General features: G+C 45.1%; 1 protein-coding gene across 1 annotated transcript in view; it reads left to right on the plus strand.

The window, feature by feature from the left end:
- The window catches only part of LOC135882396 (uncharacterized oxidoreductase ZK1290.5-like), an 82,706-nt gene that overhangs the window by 62,549 nt on the left and 3,795 nt on the right, over nt 1–16,362 (plus strand). Inside the window, exons 5-6 of the mRNA XM_065409294.1 lie at nt 9,415–9,597; nt 10,189–10,248. Of these exons, the coding sequence (XP_065265366.1) occupies nt 9,415–9,597; nt 10,189–10,248 (243 nt within the window). The remainder of the gene's footprint in view (nt 1–9,414; nt 9,598–10,188; nt 10,249–16,362) is intronic.

A 16,362-nucleotide genomic window follows, 5' to 3' on the forward strand; every position in this document is an offset into this window, starting at 1 on the left:
TGCCATACTTGTTCTAAATATTTGTGAAATAACCTTGAACTGTGTAACTCTGAAGCCTTGAAAGACTAAGGGATTTATTCTGCTTGCAGTTATATTGATGTAAATGTGGAATACATCATCTGAAGCCAATAGCTATTCCAGATTTACTCTGGTGTAACTGGGAGTAGAATTTGGTCCCGAATTAGAAAATTAGTCACCTTTTTATTTAATTTCTTGTAACATATTATATTGATGACACCTACCCAATAGGAATCTAACTTAAATATCCAATTCCTACTTTCATTTACTTTTACTACAGTATTATTAATTAAATAATGCATCCTTAGAATACTGCATCTGAAGGTTTTATCATTTCACCGACTAGGAGTACTTTTTGTGAGACACTGCACTAGAGTTAATATGTGTTTAATAACTAGTATAAAATTATTCCTACCCCTCAAGTGAGCACTTGTTGCCTCTCTAAATATTTGGTTTTAGTGTAGTGCTGTCTGATAAGTAACAAACATGGTAGATTTGCTGTGGATTGTGTTAAATGGTATTTTGCAAGGAACTGCTGGCTCATTCTTTTTCTTGTCACAATTCTGTGTAATAAACAATGGAAATATTTTTCTAATCTGTTCAGGTGTAAGCCAGCGAATAAAACAGTGACCTAAACAATGGACATATAAATATAAACATTAAATACAAAGGCCACTCAAAGGTTAAGAAACATCAAAGGTTGAAGAAATGGATGTGTCTGTTGTTTGAACCTTGTCCACAGTCCGCACAGTAATTTAGATCACAGCATTTTTAGGCTGAGTCAGCCCAGCCTTCAAGGGGCAGGGTTTTTCTTACCGTGTATTGAACAAATGCCAGCCTATTGTTGTCTGAAAAGACAACATGTACTAAAGATGAGAAACAGGAAATGTTCATTTGTCCTTCTTATGGCGGAAGAATTTTTCCCAATTCCACATGTTGATGTAATTGTTCTAAACAATATTTTTCCTCAAAATACGCAACAGCTAGATCATTGGAACAACAGTGACGGCTATTTGATTTGAAGTCATGTCACCTGATTATATAGTGGCGATGTTAGGGAAAACTACACTCAATTTGATCTGAACGCACAGGGATGTGTTTTTAGTTGGTTTTTTTACAATTCATTAGTTGTGAAATGTTTTTCAAAATAACATTTGTTATTGAATCATAGGACTGGAAGGGACCTCGAGAGGTCATCTAGTTCAGTCCCCTGTACTCATGGCAGGACTAAGTATTATCTAGACCAATGTTTCCCGAGGTTGGGATGCCGCTTGTGTAGGGAAAGCCCCTGGCGGGCCGGGCCGGTTTGTTTACCTGCCCCGTCCACAGGTTCGGCCGATCGCGGCTCCCACTGGTCGCGGTTCGCTGCTCTAGGCCAATGGGGGCTGCGGGAAGCAGCAGCCAGTACATCCCTTGGCCTGCGCCGCTTCCCGCAGCCCCCATTGACCTGGAGCAGCGAACCACGGCCAGTGGGAGCCATGATCAGCTGAACCTGTGGACGTGGCAGGTAAACAAACCGGCCCTGCCCGCCAGGGGCTTTCCCTACACAAGCGGCATCCCAACTTTGGGAAACAATGATCTAGACCATCCCTGACATGTATTTGTTTAACCCTGCTCTTAAAAATCTCCAAGAATGGAGATTCCATAACCTCCCATGGCAATTTATTCCAGTGCTTAACCACCCTGACAGTTAGGAAGTTTTTCCTAATGTCCAACCTAAACCTCCCTTGCTGCAATTTAAGCCCATTGCTTCTTGTCCTATCCTCAGACGTTAAGGACAACAATTTTTCTCCCTCCTTCTTGTAACAACCTTTTATGTATTTGAAAAATACAGTCTTCCCTTCTCCAGACTAAACAAACCCATTTTTTTAAATCTTCCCTCATAGGTCATGATTTCTAGACCTTTAATCATTTTTGTTGCTTTTCTCCAAAATTGTCCACATCTTTCCTGAAATGTGGCACCCCACACAGGACACAATACTCCATTTGAAGCCTAATCAGCACAGAGTAGAGCAGAAGAATTACATTTTCTTCTTCAAGTGCTTGCTCATATCAATTCCAATTAGGTGTGCGCGTGCTGCGTGCACGGCCATCGGAGAATTTTTACCCTAGCAACACCCGGTGGGTCGGCTGTGGAGCCCCCTGGAGTGGCGCCTTCATGGCGCTGGATATATACCCCGGCCGACCCAGCGCCCCCTCAGTTCCTTCTTACTGCCCGTGACGGTGGTTGGAACTGTGGAGCTTGGCTTTGCTACTCTCCACTCTCCCTAGCATTTCCCTACAGTTTGTTAATAGTTTGTTGTTATAATAGTGTTATAGATTTTAATAGTTGTAGTTCTAGTTATAGTATAGTAGTTGGTATTAGTGGGGGAGAAGGGGTTTAGGTCCGGGCTTTAAGCCCTGCGGATCCTGCTCCAAGCCTATGCCAACGAGCGACCCCCACGACTCTTGCCTGAAGTGTCTGGGGAATCTCACCAGGCAGAGAAGTGTAGGATTTGCAAGAGCTTTCACCCCCCAGACTAAGAAGGAGTGAGACTTTTGTTTGAGACAGCTCCTTATGGAGGCAGCTCTTAGTCCTCAGCCTCCAGCGTCGCGGCAAGACCCGGTGCCGAGTGCTTCGCTACACAGCACCCCGGCTTTAGCTACAGGAATGGTACCGCGCTCGGACTCTGATAGAGAGCCGCGGCACAGATGTTCCCCGGCACCGCAATCAACTTCTGCAGTCTGGCACTGCTCTCACTCGCCCGGCCAGAAGTGGCACCGGAAGCCGGAAAAGGCTGGCCCACGTCCACCCCCTCTGGATCCACCTGCAGAACCTCGTCCCCCAGCAGAGCACCTGGGGACACAGGTGATAGCCTCGGCACTGTTGACTCCGGCACCAGGGACGGAGCCGTTGAGTCCGGTGCGACTGGTCTCCCTGCCTCACAGCGTGGTTGAGGTACAGTTGCCATCTATACCAGATACCTTTGCAGCGGCAAGGGATCTGATTGCATGACTGTGTCGGCATCCCCTCAACAGACCAAGGCATCGCCACCTATCCGCGTGGCACCATCCAGGGGCAAACCGGCTCTTATTCACCCGCCGGCACCGTCGGTCGAGGCGCGGCACCGTTCCCGCTCTCGGCACCGTTCCCACTCTCTGTGCTGTTCCCACTCCTGATGCCGTTCACAGTCCCGGCACCGCTCGCAGTCCCGGCACCGCTCTCCATCGTGGCGCCGGTCGGACTCATGGCACCGCTCTGACTCCCAACACCGTTCTCGACACCGCTCCGTCTGCCGGTCGTCATCCAGGAGTAGATCCTGGTCCCGAGGAGCGGTCATCCTCGAGCCGGTCATCGTCCTCGAGACCCAGGTCCAGATCCAGGCACCAGTCCAGGTCCCGACACCGATCTAGGTCCAGACACCGCTCCCCAGCATTGCGGCACCGTTCTTCTCCATCTCGGCACCGATCTCCATCTACGCGGTTCCGATCAACTTCGTCTCATCGACGTGACTCAGCGCAGACCCACTCGGCACCACCGTGGCCATCGCGTTCCTCCTCTCACTCGTCAGGGTCTGAGGCCGCCTGGGCTCAGGGGCGGATCAATGGCAGGCGCAGGAACAGGGCCCCGCTCAAGGGTCCACCCAGTGGCCCTTTTGGACACCCTGGGCGTAGCACCAAGCCCAGGGTGCTCCCTCTGGGGCTTCTCACTCGGCCTCGTCCGAGCCACGAGTGCCTGAGGCCTCTGCCAGCCGTCCTTTCCCAGAGGCATGGAGATGGTGGCGTCGTCCTTACAGGCGCCAACTCCTCTTCCCCCAACTCCAGCTTCCGGCCCAGACACTGAGGTTGCGGGACCGGACCAGAGGGACACAGCTCAGCAAGAGGCCCCATATGATCCTCTACTTCCTGTGGCATCCTCCTCATCTTCACCCGATGAGGCTGTGGCAGAGATCACTATATCGCCCCCTCCCCAGCCCCAAAGACCTCCGCGCCCACTAGGAACTCTTGCGAAGAGTGGCGCGGAATATGAACCTGCAAGCAGAGGAGGTAGTCAAGGTGGAGGACCCTGTGGTTGACATTTTGTCCGCAGAGGCTCCTTCCAGGGTGGCCTTACCACTTATCCAGACCATTCAAACCATGGCCAGTACAATATGGAATTTAGCCGTTTCCACCGTGCCTGGTCCCTCATAACCACAGACTGTTGGGTTTTTCGCACAGTGGAAAGGGGATACTCTTTCCAATTTTCGTTCTCCCCTCCCTTTCACCCTCCCTCCCAGTCCCTCTTCAGGGACCCTTCTCACGAGCAACTACTTATCCGGGAGGTGCAGTCGCTCCTTGCCATGGGGGCGATCGAGGAGGTTCCAAGGGAGCTAAGGGGCAGGGGGTTTTAACCCCGTTACTTCCTAATCCCCAAGGCAAAAGGCGGGCTTCGGCCTATCCTGGACCTAGGCGGACTCAACAAATTCATGGTAAAGTTGAAGTTCTGCACGGTCTCCTTGGGCACCATTATACCTTCCCTGGATCCTGGAGACTGGTACGCCGCCCTCGACATGAAGGACGCGTGTTTCCACATAGCGATCCATCCAGCACACAGACGCTTCCTCCGCTTTGTGGTCAACCGCGAACACTATCAGTTTACGGTCCTTCTGTTCGGCCTCTCTACGGCCCCCAGGGTGTTCACCAAATGTATGGCAGTGTGACAGCCTTCCTCTATCGTTGACGAATTCAGGTATGCCCGTATCTCGACAACCGGCTCATCCAAGGGCACACCAAAGAGCAGGTGCAGTCCCACATTCAGTTTGTCATGGACACGTTTGGTCGATTAGGCCTCCTTCTCTATGTGGCGAAGTCGACGCTAGAACCGACTCAGAGGATAGAATTCATTGGGGCGGTCCTGGACTCTGCACACGCTTGAGCCCTCCTGCTGGACGCTCATTTCCAAGCTTTGTTGGGCCTCATCCGGAGCCTTCAAAGCTTCCCAACCTCGATGGCAAGAACGTGCTTGAGTCTTCTAGGACACATGGCTTCCTGCACATACGTCACCAGGCATGCCAGACTAAGGCTCCGCCCACTTGAAGCCTGGCTGGCATCGGTCTATCGCCTAGGTTGAGACAGCCTGAACCTGGTGGTCGCCATCCCGGAGAGGGTCCTGACCACCCTCCACTGGTGGCTAGACCCAGAGGCGGTATGCGAAGGAGTCCCCTTCCACACCCCTCAGCCCTCCTTGTCCCTTGTTACGGACGCGTCAGCCCTGGGATGGGGTGCCCATCTCGGGGACACTCAGACACAGGGTCTGTGGGCCCTGCCCGAACTCTCTCTCCACATCAACATATGGGAACTGATGGCAGTACGTCTAGCTTGTCAAGCCTTTCAAGAGAGGCTGCATGGTCGTTGTGTGGCGGTCCTCACAGACAACACCACGGCCATGTTCTACATCAACAAGCAAGGGGAGGCTCGTTCCTCCCCCCTCTATCAGGAGGCTATTCAACTGTGGGAGTTCTGCATAGCCCACTCCTTTCACCTGGTGGCGTCTTTTCTCCCAGGGGTCCAGAACACGTTGGCGGACCGCCTCAGCAGATCCTTCCACGCCCACAAGTGGTCACTCCGTCCGGATGTCATCCACTCCATCTTCCTAAAGTGGGGGTTTCCCCAGGTCGACCTGTTTGCCTCACGCAGCAATCGGAAATGCCAGGCGTTTTGCTCCCTCCAAGGTCACTCCCCAGGCTCTCTCACAGATGCCTTCCTACTCCCATGGACGAGCTGATTGTTCTACGCCTTCCCGCCGTTTCCCCTCGTACACAAGGTCCTGCTCAAGACGCTCAGGGACAGATCACGACTGATTCTGGTCGCCCAGGCGTGGCCCCGACAGCATTGGTACACCATGCTATTGGAGATCTCGGTGGACGCCCCGATTCCGCTGCCTCTCTTTCCGGACCTGATCACGCAGGATCACGGCTGCCTCCATCACCCCGACCTGCAGTCCCTCCACCTCATGGTATGGATGCTGCATGGCTGAGCCACTCTGAACTCCTCTGTTCTCGTTTGGTACAACAGATCCCGTTGGGCAGCAGGAAACCTTCCACTCGGGCTACGTATATGGCTAAATGGAAGCGATTCTCATGCTGGTGCTCTCACCACGACACATTTCCCCTCCATGCATCCGTGCCTCTCATTCTGGACTATCTCCTGAACGTGAAACAGCAGGGTCTGGCGATATCATCCATTAGAGTTCTCCTGGCGGCCATCTCAGCTTTCCACCCGGGAGTGAATGGCCGATCTGTCTTCGCCAACCCCATGGTTGGTAGATTCCTCAAGGGCCTGGACTGTCTATATCCGCAGGTATGACAGCCTGTACCCACGTGGGACCTTAACCTGGTCCTCTCCAGACTTATAAGACCCCCGTTTGAGCCCTTGGCCACATGTTCTTTCTTGTACCTCTCTTGGAAAACAGCTTTCCTCGTGGCTATCACTTTGGCGAAGCGTGTCTCTGAGCTCAAGGCTCTTACATCGGAACCAACTTACATGATCTTCCATAAGAATAAGGTGCAGCTACGACCTCACCCTGCCTTTCTTCCCAAGGCGGTATCGACTTTTCATATCAACCAGGACATCTTCCTCCCGGTTTTCTACCCAAAACCTCATGCCAATAGTCAGGAACAACGGCTTCACTCCCTCGATGTTCGTAGGGCTCTTGCCTTCTACATTGAATGTATGAAGCCGTTCCGGAAAACGACGGCTCTTTGTCGTGGTAGCAGACCGGATGAAAGGTCTTCCAGTCTCCTCCCAGTGGTTCTCTTCTTGGATCACGTCATGTATTCATGCTTGCTATGATCTGGCCGGGGTCCTGAACCCCCATCTCACCGCTCACTCAACAAGGGCTCAGGCCTCGTCGGCAGCCTTCCTGGCCCAGGTGCCAATCCAGGAGATCTGCAGAGCTGCTACTTAGTCTTCAGTGCATACGTTTGCATCACACTATGCCATCGTTAGACAGGCCAGAGACGATGCGGCATTTGGTAGGGCGATCCTACAATCCACGGTACTTCACTCCGACCCCACCGCCTAGGTAAGGGTTGGGAGTCACCTAATTGGAATCGATATGAGCAAGCACTCGAAGAAGAAAAGACGGTTACTCACCTTGTAACTGTTGTTCTTCAAGATGTGTTGCTCATATCCATTCCAAACCCACCCTCCTTCCCCTCTGTAAGAGTAGCCGGCAAGAAGGAACTGAGGGGACGCTGGGTCGACCGGGGTATATATCCAGCGCCATGAAGGTGCCACTCCAGGGGGCTTCACAGCCGACCCACCAGGTGTTGCTAGGGTAAAAATTCTCCGATGGCCATGCACACGGCATGCACACACCTAATTGGAATGGATATGAGCAACACATCTCGAAGGACAACAGTTACAAAGGTGAGTAACTGTCTTTTGTCTTGCTTACAACACTCCTGCTAATACATCCGAGAATGATGTTTGCTTTTTTTGCAACAGTGTTACACTGTTGACTCATATTTAGCTTGTGATCCACCAGGACCCCCAGATTCCTTTCTGCAATACTCCTTCCTAGTCAATCATTTCCCATTTTGTATGTGTGCAACTGATTGTTCCTTCCTAAGTGGAATACTTTGCATTTGTTGTGATTGACTTTCATCTATTTACTTCAGACCATTTGTCCAGTTTGTCCAGATCATTTTGAATTTTAATCCTGTCCTCCAAAGCACTTGCAACCACTCCCAGCTGGGTGTCGTCCACAGACTTTATAAGTGTACTCTCTGTGCCATTATCTAAATCGTTGATGAAGATGTTGAACAGAACCAGACCCAGAACTGATCCCTGTGCGGCCCCACTCAGTGCCCTTCCAGCTTGACTGTGAACCACTGATAACTACTCTCTGGGAATGGTTTTCCAACCAGTTATGCACCCACCTTATAGTAGCTCCATCTAGGTTGTATTTCTCTAGTTTGTTTATGAGAAGGTCATGTGAGACAGTATCAGAAGCCTTACTAAAGTCAAGATATACCACATCTACCGCTTCCCCGTTATCCACAAGACTTTTTATCCTGTCAAAGAAAGCTATTAGTTTGGTTTGACATGATTTGTTCTTGACAAATCCACGCTGACTGTTATTTATCGCCTTATTATCTCTAGGTGTTTGCAAATTGATTGCTTAATTGTTTGCTCCATTATATCTCCAGGTAGTGAAGTTAAGCTGATTGGTCTGTAGTTCCTCGGATTGTCTTTATTTCCCTTTTTATAGATGGACACTATATTGTCCTTTTCCAGACCTCTGGAATCTCTCCTATCATCCATGACTTTTCAAAGATGAACCTTATAGGGATGAACCTTCAAACGTTCAGTTTGGCTAGGTGGGCAGCAAAACGTTTGATTGTTTATCCAAGGGCTTCTTCTCTTTCCTTAACCCTTCATCCTCCCCTTCCTTTATACCACTGTCTCTCAGATACTTACTACTCTTCCTCTCTCCACCAGCCACTTACGGGTTATTGGCAATCTGTGACCTTCATCCCTAGCCTGGGCACCCTGAAAACCTAGTCTCAGCATTTCTCCTTGTTACCCACCACCTTCTCTCTCTGACACCCCATTAACATATAATATAGGGTTTTCCTATGCACCAACAATTTCAATGCTCATTGCATTCACTCTGACATTCCAAGCCCTGGTGCTAGATATTCTGTTTTGATCAGAGACTTCTATGCTCCCTTCAGTTGTGTGTCATTAAAAAGAGGATTAAATGTGTGGAAATGAGGCAAGGAGGTGGAATGGGGGAAAGCAAAGGCGGCTTTAAGTCACCACTACATATACATAGATCTGGGGCTCTTCCCTTCTGTGTTACCACTTGTATGCCTCCTCAAGAATACTGTGCAATATCAGTTGCAGCATGGAGAAGCAGCTATTTTACATGGCATGATCACAAGGAAAAGGGCCTTAATATATTCAGGAAAATTGCTGTGTAAGTTAATGTAGAGCAGGGGTTCTCAAACTGGGGGTCGGGACCCCTCAGGGGGTCGCCAGGTTATTACATGGGGGGTCGTGAGCTGTCAACCTCCACCCCAAACACCGCTTTGCCTCCAGCATTTATAATGGTGTTAAATATATTCAAAAGTGTTTTTAATTTATAAGGGGGGGTCGCACTCAGAGGCTTGCTATTTGAAAGGGGTCACCAGTAGAAAAGTTTGAGAGCCACTGATGTAGAGGGTTTGTGCATTAATTCCCTCTTACTGTCTTCTAAGACGGAAGGCTATATATACATCTTACAGCAGTACTGTGGTTCCACTCATGGTCGTTCTATTATATTTAAAAAAAAAGAAAGGTCAATCATATTTTTACTATCAAAGAGAAAACTGTCGTTTAAATACATTCTAATCAAAGTTTTTACTTAGATTTTCTGCTTGCTTATCAAAGGTTGAATATCACCCTTTCCAAAGGCCCCAAGAGCTGGTGGATTATTGTAGAGGTAGAAACATTGTTTTTGAAGGCTACTGTCCATTAGCCAAAGGTGAAGCTCTTACTCATCCTAATATAATTCAGCTGGCAAAGAAATATGGCAAAACCCCTGCACAGATCTGTATACGTTGGAGCATACAGGTAAGAGAGGGCAGCAAGATAATGGTGTCTATTTAAAGAGGTAAATGTAAAGGAATAGTTCTGTTCAGATAATATATTTGTTTTGCATCAAACCAAAACATATACAGAAAATTGTGATTTTACATCTGATCTGCTGCTGCTGTCGTCCCATGAACTAAATGCTTTTACTGGGTAGTGGGAATATACTAGGCTGTACATGACAGTATCTTTACCATTGAAATAATCTTTGGTTTCAGCAAAGTAAAAGGAAATACAAATGAAAAGAGTTATTTTTCCAATATAAATGCTACAGTCAGTGAGTTTCATCGTTCTTTTCCTTTCTCTCAACATATAGCACTAACCAGTGAATATGAATTAACGTTTGATACTGAATGGAAAACCATGTAAAGTGTGTTAGAATTGTATATAGTGTATGTAACTGTGATTATAAATAGTGCTGCACAGAAATTCCAGTGAATTTGAAGAGTAGAATCAAAGTCTCAGAAGGAAACGTAGGTTAAACTATTGCTCTAAGAGATGTTTTGAAAATTGATTCTGTTTTTGTTTTAAATAACTCTTATTTTTAATGATGAAAATTATTACATTTTTCAGAATGGGATTGTCACTATTCCAAAATCTACAAAAATAGAAAGGATACAGGAAAACTGTGAGGTAAGATCTGGTTTACTGGCTTCATATGACTAATGCCCAAATTATTTTAGATACAGTGTTTCGGGTCTGACTCTCCACTGTGCTATACCAATTTTATGCCAGTGCAATTCCATTAAAATCAGTTCAAGTACTGCAACATAAAATTGTTGTAAGACAGTGGGAAAATCAGCTCTCTGATGTGCACAAATGTAAGAAATCAATTGGAAGACATAATTATGTATAAAACACACTGTCTAATGACCTACTGCATCTAAACAATTTGATCAAGGAATAACAATAAAGTTTTGAGTTTTGTTTTCATTATTATTATTCATTTGTATTTAATATTAGGATTATGGTAGCATCCAGAAGCTCCAACCAGGATCAGTGCACCATTGTGCTAGGCACATAGGAAGACAGTGGGAGGATTTCACTGTAGTACTGAGACCCACCTTTGACCAGTCCAAAGGGGGCTGCAAAGGCTGTCTTAGGGATATCCCAGGTTCAGGAAGCCGTGTTTGTGGAAGCTGCAGAGCTGGCATAGCTGCCTCCCTCCCTCCCACCCATCCCCATCCCACCCCATCCCACCCCACCCCAGAACCACAGGAGGTCCCAGCACAGAGCAGGTAGTGTTGGAACCAAAGGGGGACTGACATCATCTCAGCTTGTGACATCCAGTGTTTGTTTTATACAGAATTATGTCTTGTAATTGATTCTTCCTTTTCCTTAATGTCAGTGTTTCAACAAGTAAATTGTGGGCTGAAGTCCTTCCATCTATCCTCCCCCAGGAACCATTGTTAATAATGTGCTGGTGCTTTACAAAAGCTAGAAATGTGTTTTCAGAAATAAATTTTAGCCTTGCTTCTAAAGATCTCTCTGGCAGAGACTGGTTAGCAGAAAAGAGGATGAACTTTACCAGAGCAAGGGAATCAATTGCCCTTCAGTCACAACACTGGGTATGTGTACGTATAAATTAGTCACATGCACCACTTTGTCACATTTTGACATTTAACTTTCTATTAAGTAATTTTTAAATGTAATTTACTACATCTGTCTTGCTTTTGTTTTTCTTATTTTTTTTTGTCTCTTCCTTCACTCCGCATTTTGGCCCAGGCCCCCCTTACCATGACTGATCCGCGTTCTGCACAGTGGGGTGGGAAGGAAGCAAAGATAGCCTTAGGCCAGCAGTACATATCTTCAGTCCTAGGGTGGGTCCCCTGTTTAGGTTTAAGTAGGCCGAGGACTGAGTTTATGGCTATAAGGGATCATTCCAGCAGCCAGAGATTGCAGGATGAGGGAGGAGTTTGCCTGGCAGCAGCTCACTGCACTGCGTCTTTGTATGGAGTGAGAGGGAGCTCTGGTGAGCACTGAGTGGACCATAGGGGAAGTCCAGCTCTGAAGTGATGACGCACTTTGCTAATAGATTACAATGTGTGTCTTCCTCCCCAAGAGTACTGAAGGGATATACGTACTTTGGAATCCGTGTAAAGCTTTTGGTTTGCTGACTTGACTAAAGCACCAATACTTTTTAGGGACTCTCTGTGGTGAGGTGCTGTGACTCCCTGGACCTAGTGTCCTAGTATGTGACAGAGAAGTGATGAGCTTAGGCTTGCAGAGGGATAGCAATCAGGTTATTCACATATCTTTCCTGATGGCCATATAGAGTGCTGTCACAAGCAGCTTTCATGTTACCTTTTTGTTATCTTCCTGCCCCTTCTGGGGAATAGTGTAGCTAAGTTTAAATGTAAATAGCAGTCACAATAAGGGGAAAGGGCCTAAGGAAGCTTCTCAACCCCACTTTACTAGAGTTCTATTCCTGTGCAACAGAGAAGGAATAATTTTGAGGGCAGAGGAAATATAAAAGCCTGCTACAAAATTAAATCTGGGTTTAAATAATGGGAAGTGTCCAGCTTTGTCTTTGTATCCATTACATTAACCACATATGCATTCCCATAGGTGTTTGATTTTATACTAGCGGAAGATGATGTTGCAATTATAAATGGAATGCATGAGGGGCGGCATGTTTCCTGGGACCCAAGCTCTATTGTGTAAATTGCAAGGTTTGAGCTTTTTTTCTTGTGTCAGTGATCAGCCATCCACACACTTTGATTTAAATTTGTACAGTTTCATAGTAGAATGTAATTGTTACCTTGATGGCTATCAGTAATTATAACTGATTTAAAATCTGTAACATATAAAAGGAACAGTTTCTTACGATAATATTCTCAAACAAATGTGAAAAATTTCAGTCTAAAATATTGCTCTATTGGTAAATTGCATATCGTTTATATTGTACTTAGTGTTTTGTGCTCTTTGGGACTGATCTGAAGTCCATGGAAAGCCTCCCACTGATTTCATTAGGCTTTGAACCGGACCATTTATACAGAAAATATTAGGCTCTGAAATTAAAGGAAAGTGGTATTAATAGAAACACATGATTCAGTGCAAAATGACTTGTCAGGTGACTTGTTAGGCAGATGGTTAGAAGGGTGAAGGAGAGAATGCTGGGGGAGAGTTCAAAAGCCAAGCCGTATTCTTCTTTATTATTGCAGTAGTGCTCAGGAGCCCCAGTCCTGGACCAGGGCCTCACCGTGCTAACACACAACAAACAAGACAGTCCCAGCCCCAGAGAATTGACAATCTAAGAAGTAATGTGGAAACAGAATTAGAAAACTGAAACACAGAACAAAAAATGTACAAGTTAAACTACTTCTGAGGCAGATCTACTGTGGGAATTTTAGTCATGTGAGGGAGAGCATTGAAGGAATCACCAATGCCAGGCATAGACTCCTATAGGAAATAGGGATATACATATCGACACCATTGCAAATATAGGGTTTGATCCTGCTGTCCTTATTCATGTAAGTGTCCATTCAGTAGTTTTATCTGTGTGCATATGGCAAGAAAGATTAAACTCATAATGAAATTAAATAAAAAATGTACACACACACTCTCCAGCCATTACACAAAAGGTACATCACATCACCTTATTTTCACACCCCTTGAGCCAATTCTCTATGGCTCACTTCTGCACTGGCTTGAACATCCTTAGGGTCAATCAGGTTGGTGCAGAGCTGTGTGTGTGGGAGCAAGAGGTCAGGATACCTTATAACATAGGGTCCAGATTTGGCCCATAATATTTAAAGCACAGCCACAATCATTATCACTCAACAGCCAAAATCCATATGTCTATGTCTTTCCTTTGCTTTTTTTAGTAACTGAAATTTGACACAGGAGTTTGTTTTGCTTGTTTGTAACCAGCTAATCCACTTAGCAGAAACAGGACAGATCTAACATCTGCATAATTTCTCTTTTCTTATTCATATTGCAGTGATGAGTGTTTTGTGCAGCAAGAATTAGTTTAACTTTCTCTTTGGTGCAGTCATTCAGGAAATCTCATTCACAGCACATACTGTTCCTTTTATTTTTTTGCAAAAAATGTGTACATACCGTTTACAGATATATTTTGGGAAATATATTTGCAAGCTCTTATCAACAGAGCATTCAGCATGTAATCACGTTGGTCTGATATTTTAGGAGTTCCTGTGTCTAGAAAGGTATGGAAAATCTGACTATGATTTATATTGTGTTTGGACTTCCTGAGGCAGTTTTCCCACTGCCGTTCAGTTTTAGTTATATCATGAAACAAAGCTCCTTGGTTTTTATCAAGAACCAACTTATAGCAAACCATGTGTTCTGGCATGTAGTGTTGTTTGCCCTTGAAGTTTAGTTTCTACACAGCTAATTAAAATATAGACAAAGTTTTCTTCTAGGTAATAGCTCCTTCAGAACTATTGGCTAGTTCTGCCAACATTCAAAAGAAAAATATGCCTAGGCCTATCTCCTAAATTACAATATCATTTACCAAAATTTTAAAGGAAAGGCTTAGTAGGCCAAATGCTGCCCTCACTTACACCCGTACAGCTCAGTGTTCTAGGAAAGATTTTGATCCTTCCTAACTAAGATTAAAGGCCAACTTTTCAAAAGTGGTCTGTAATTTTGGCTGCCACAGTTTCTGGATGCCCAATTTTAGATGGCTAGGAGCCTGATTTTCAGAGTTACTGAGATCTGTAAAGTAGGCTCTATGCACATAACATTTAGACATCCAAAATGAGAAGCCATTTTTTTTAAATTTGGGCCCGTTAGTCATCTTCTAAGGAGGACAGGCATGAATTCAGTGGCAAAGTGAGCATGGGAGAGTTCTCCGCAAGAACGCACAAATAAATATTTCTGCCAGTGAGCATCAACTGAAAAGTCATTTTGCAGAACAATAAGGTAGTATAATGGAATTCATTAAACAGTATTCAAATTAAGCAATAAAACAAAGCATATTGTGCACTAATAAGCTGTTAATGCATTTATTGGGCCTCATATGCATTGTGAGACATAAGAGAACCACCCAAGTGAACCAATAGCCTTCTATTGCAAGGCTCTGCTTATTGTCACTGGGGAATATTTCAGAAACTACAGGAAATAGTTTAGAGTTTTACCACTACTTACTTTGAACAAACAAGCATCATGCCAAAATATTGCCTCTTTTTTCAAGGATAGTGATGCATAGGGAAAAAAATGTGCCAGATATAGAAGCCTTTGCTTCGTTACATTAATCCAGCAAAACTCCCATTGATGGAGTTTGTCAGAGTAAGGACTGAGGGAGCTTACTGGTCAACAGTTCTAGTTAGGCCAGAACAGGACCAAATTTTCTGCTCTCATTCCCAGTGGTTTGTCTCACTGTTCTGAGCAGCTAGAACTAAGCCATGATTTCATTGTAGTGTCCCCTCCAGGCCACTACAAGCTGCAGTGATCACTTCAGAGGCAAGCTTTCTTCCTGCTTCCTTGCTGTAGCTCACTATTCACTTTGCTGAGGCTACTGTACACCTGACATAGCATCTACTTCTGCTCAAATCTGGGGTCAAATAAGAGAGTCCACCATCAGCTCTCTCCCTGACTCCAATAGTGATACCCAAATGGTTAGGTGGGTAATGGAAAGAAGTTCCCCAAACATGGGGACATATCATAGGACAGGGCAAGTAACAGCTACAATTAAAATTACTAACCCTGAAAGAGTTAGAGGGGGGATTATTTCTCTGTTTTTCCAATATATTTACTTTGTGAACCGAAATACATTTTGTGACAGTCTCACTGTTTTCCCTATAGGGATACAATTAGTCAGTTCTGTTTGAGTGGGTCTTATCACAGCTGAAAGGAACAGAAAGTTTTTTTATACCCCCATACATTGAAGAGGGTTAGGAGGGGTGATCTCAGGTGTAGTACTTGAAACTACTTTTAATTGATTTTTTTAAATGGACTAGATATCAAGGGTATTCCCCTTTAATCAGCTGAACTAGTCACTAGACATTTTATTTCTACTGAGTGGCTTGAATAGAATTTAATACAAGCTGACGACAAAACCATGCCTTCTAAATTTAAAGGCTAGTTTATGTACATAATGAAATCTCTTTTTGCTTGCAAGGAACATGTTCACAAGGCTTGGGTGTCAATTAGATAGAAATAGTATGTATATGAAATGCTCATTGCTAGTCTGCTTCCTTTTAAGGAACAGTTACTGAAAGTAACTGTTTTACTTCGTAATTCTTATTTCTCTAACTACCCTTACACCTGGTTGTCCAGGATATAAGGATTTTTTTGTTTTTTTGCTTGGTGCTGAAAAGGATCATTTTAAAGTCAAGCGCACAGTACTTTAAGCTAGTGTAGGTTTCATAATGCTGTTACAAAGTTGACATGTTATCTTCCTTGCAGGCTGATGTGATATGCAGTTTTGCACGTTGTGCCATCACTAATCACCACCCATTGTTTCCTTTCGGAAGCATTAATTCCCCCAGTATCATAAGAATGGAATCCTGTTATCTCCTGGCTTCTGGGAATATAATGCATGTTACCACTTTAGCTTTCTTTCCCTTGTGAACTGTTTTCTCAAGCTTAATACTAAAATAATTAGTTTAATTTAAGAGCATTGGGACAAATTCTCTTTGTCTCTTTTGGCTTCAGTCATGTTGGATCATGAAAGAATTGGGCTTATTGGTTTCATATTTTACATTTTTGACTTTACATCTAACTTAATGCTGTTTAAAAAGGTAACTCTTGTCATTTTCTGGGCTGCTTTCAGCCTTTCTT

Source organism: Emys orbicularis, chromosome 8, assembly GCF_028017835.1.
Source record: "Emys orbicularis isolate rEmyOrb1 chromosome 8, rEmyOrb1.hap1, whole genome shotgun sequence".
Taxonomy (NCBI): Eukaryota; Metazoa; Chordata; order Testudines; family Emydidae; genus Emys; species Emys orbicularis.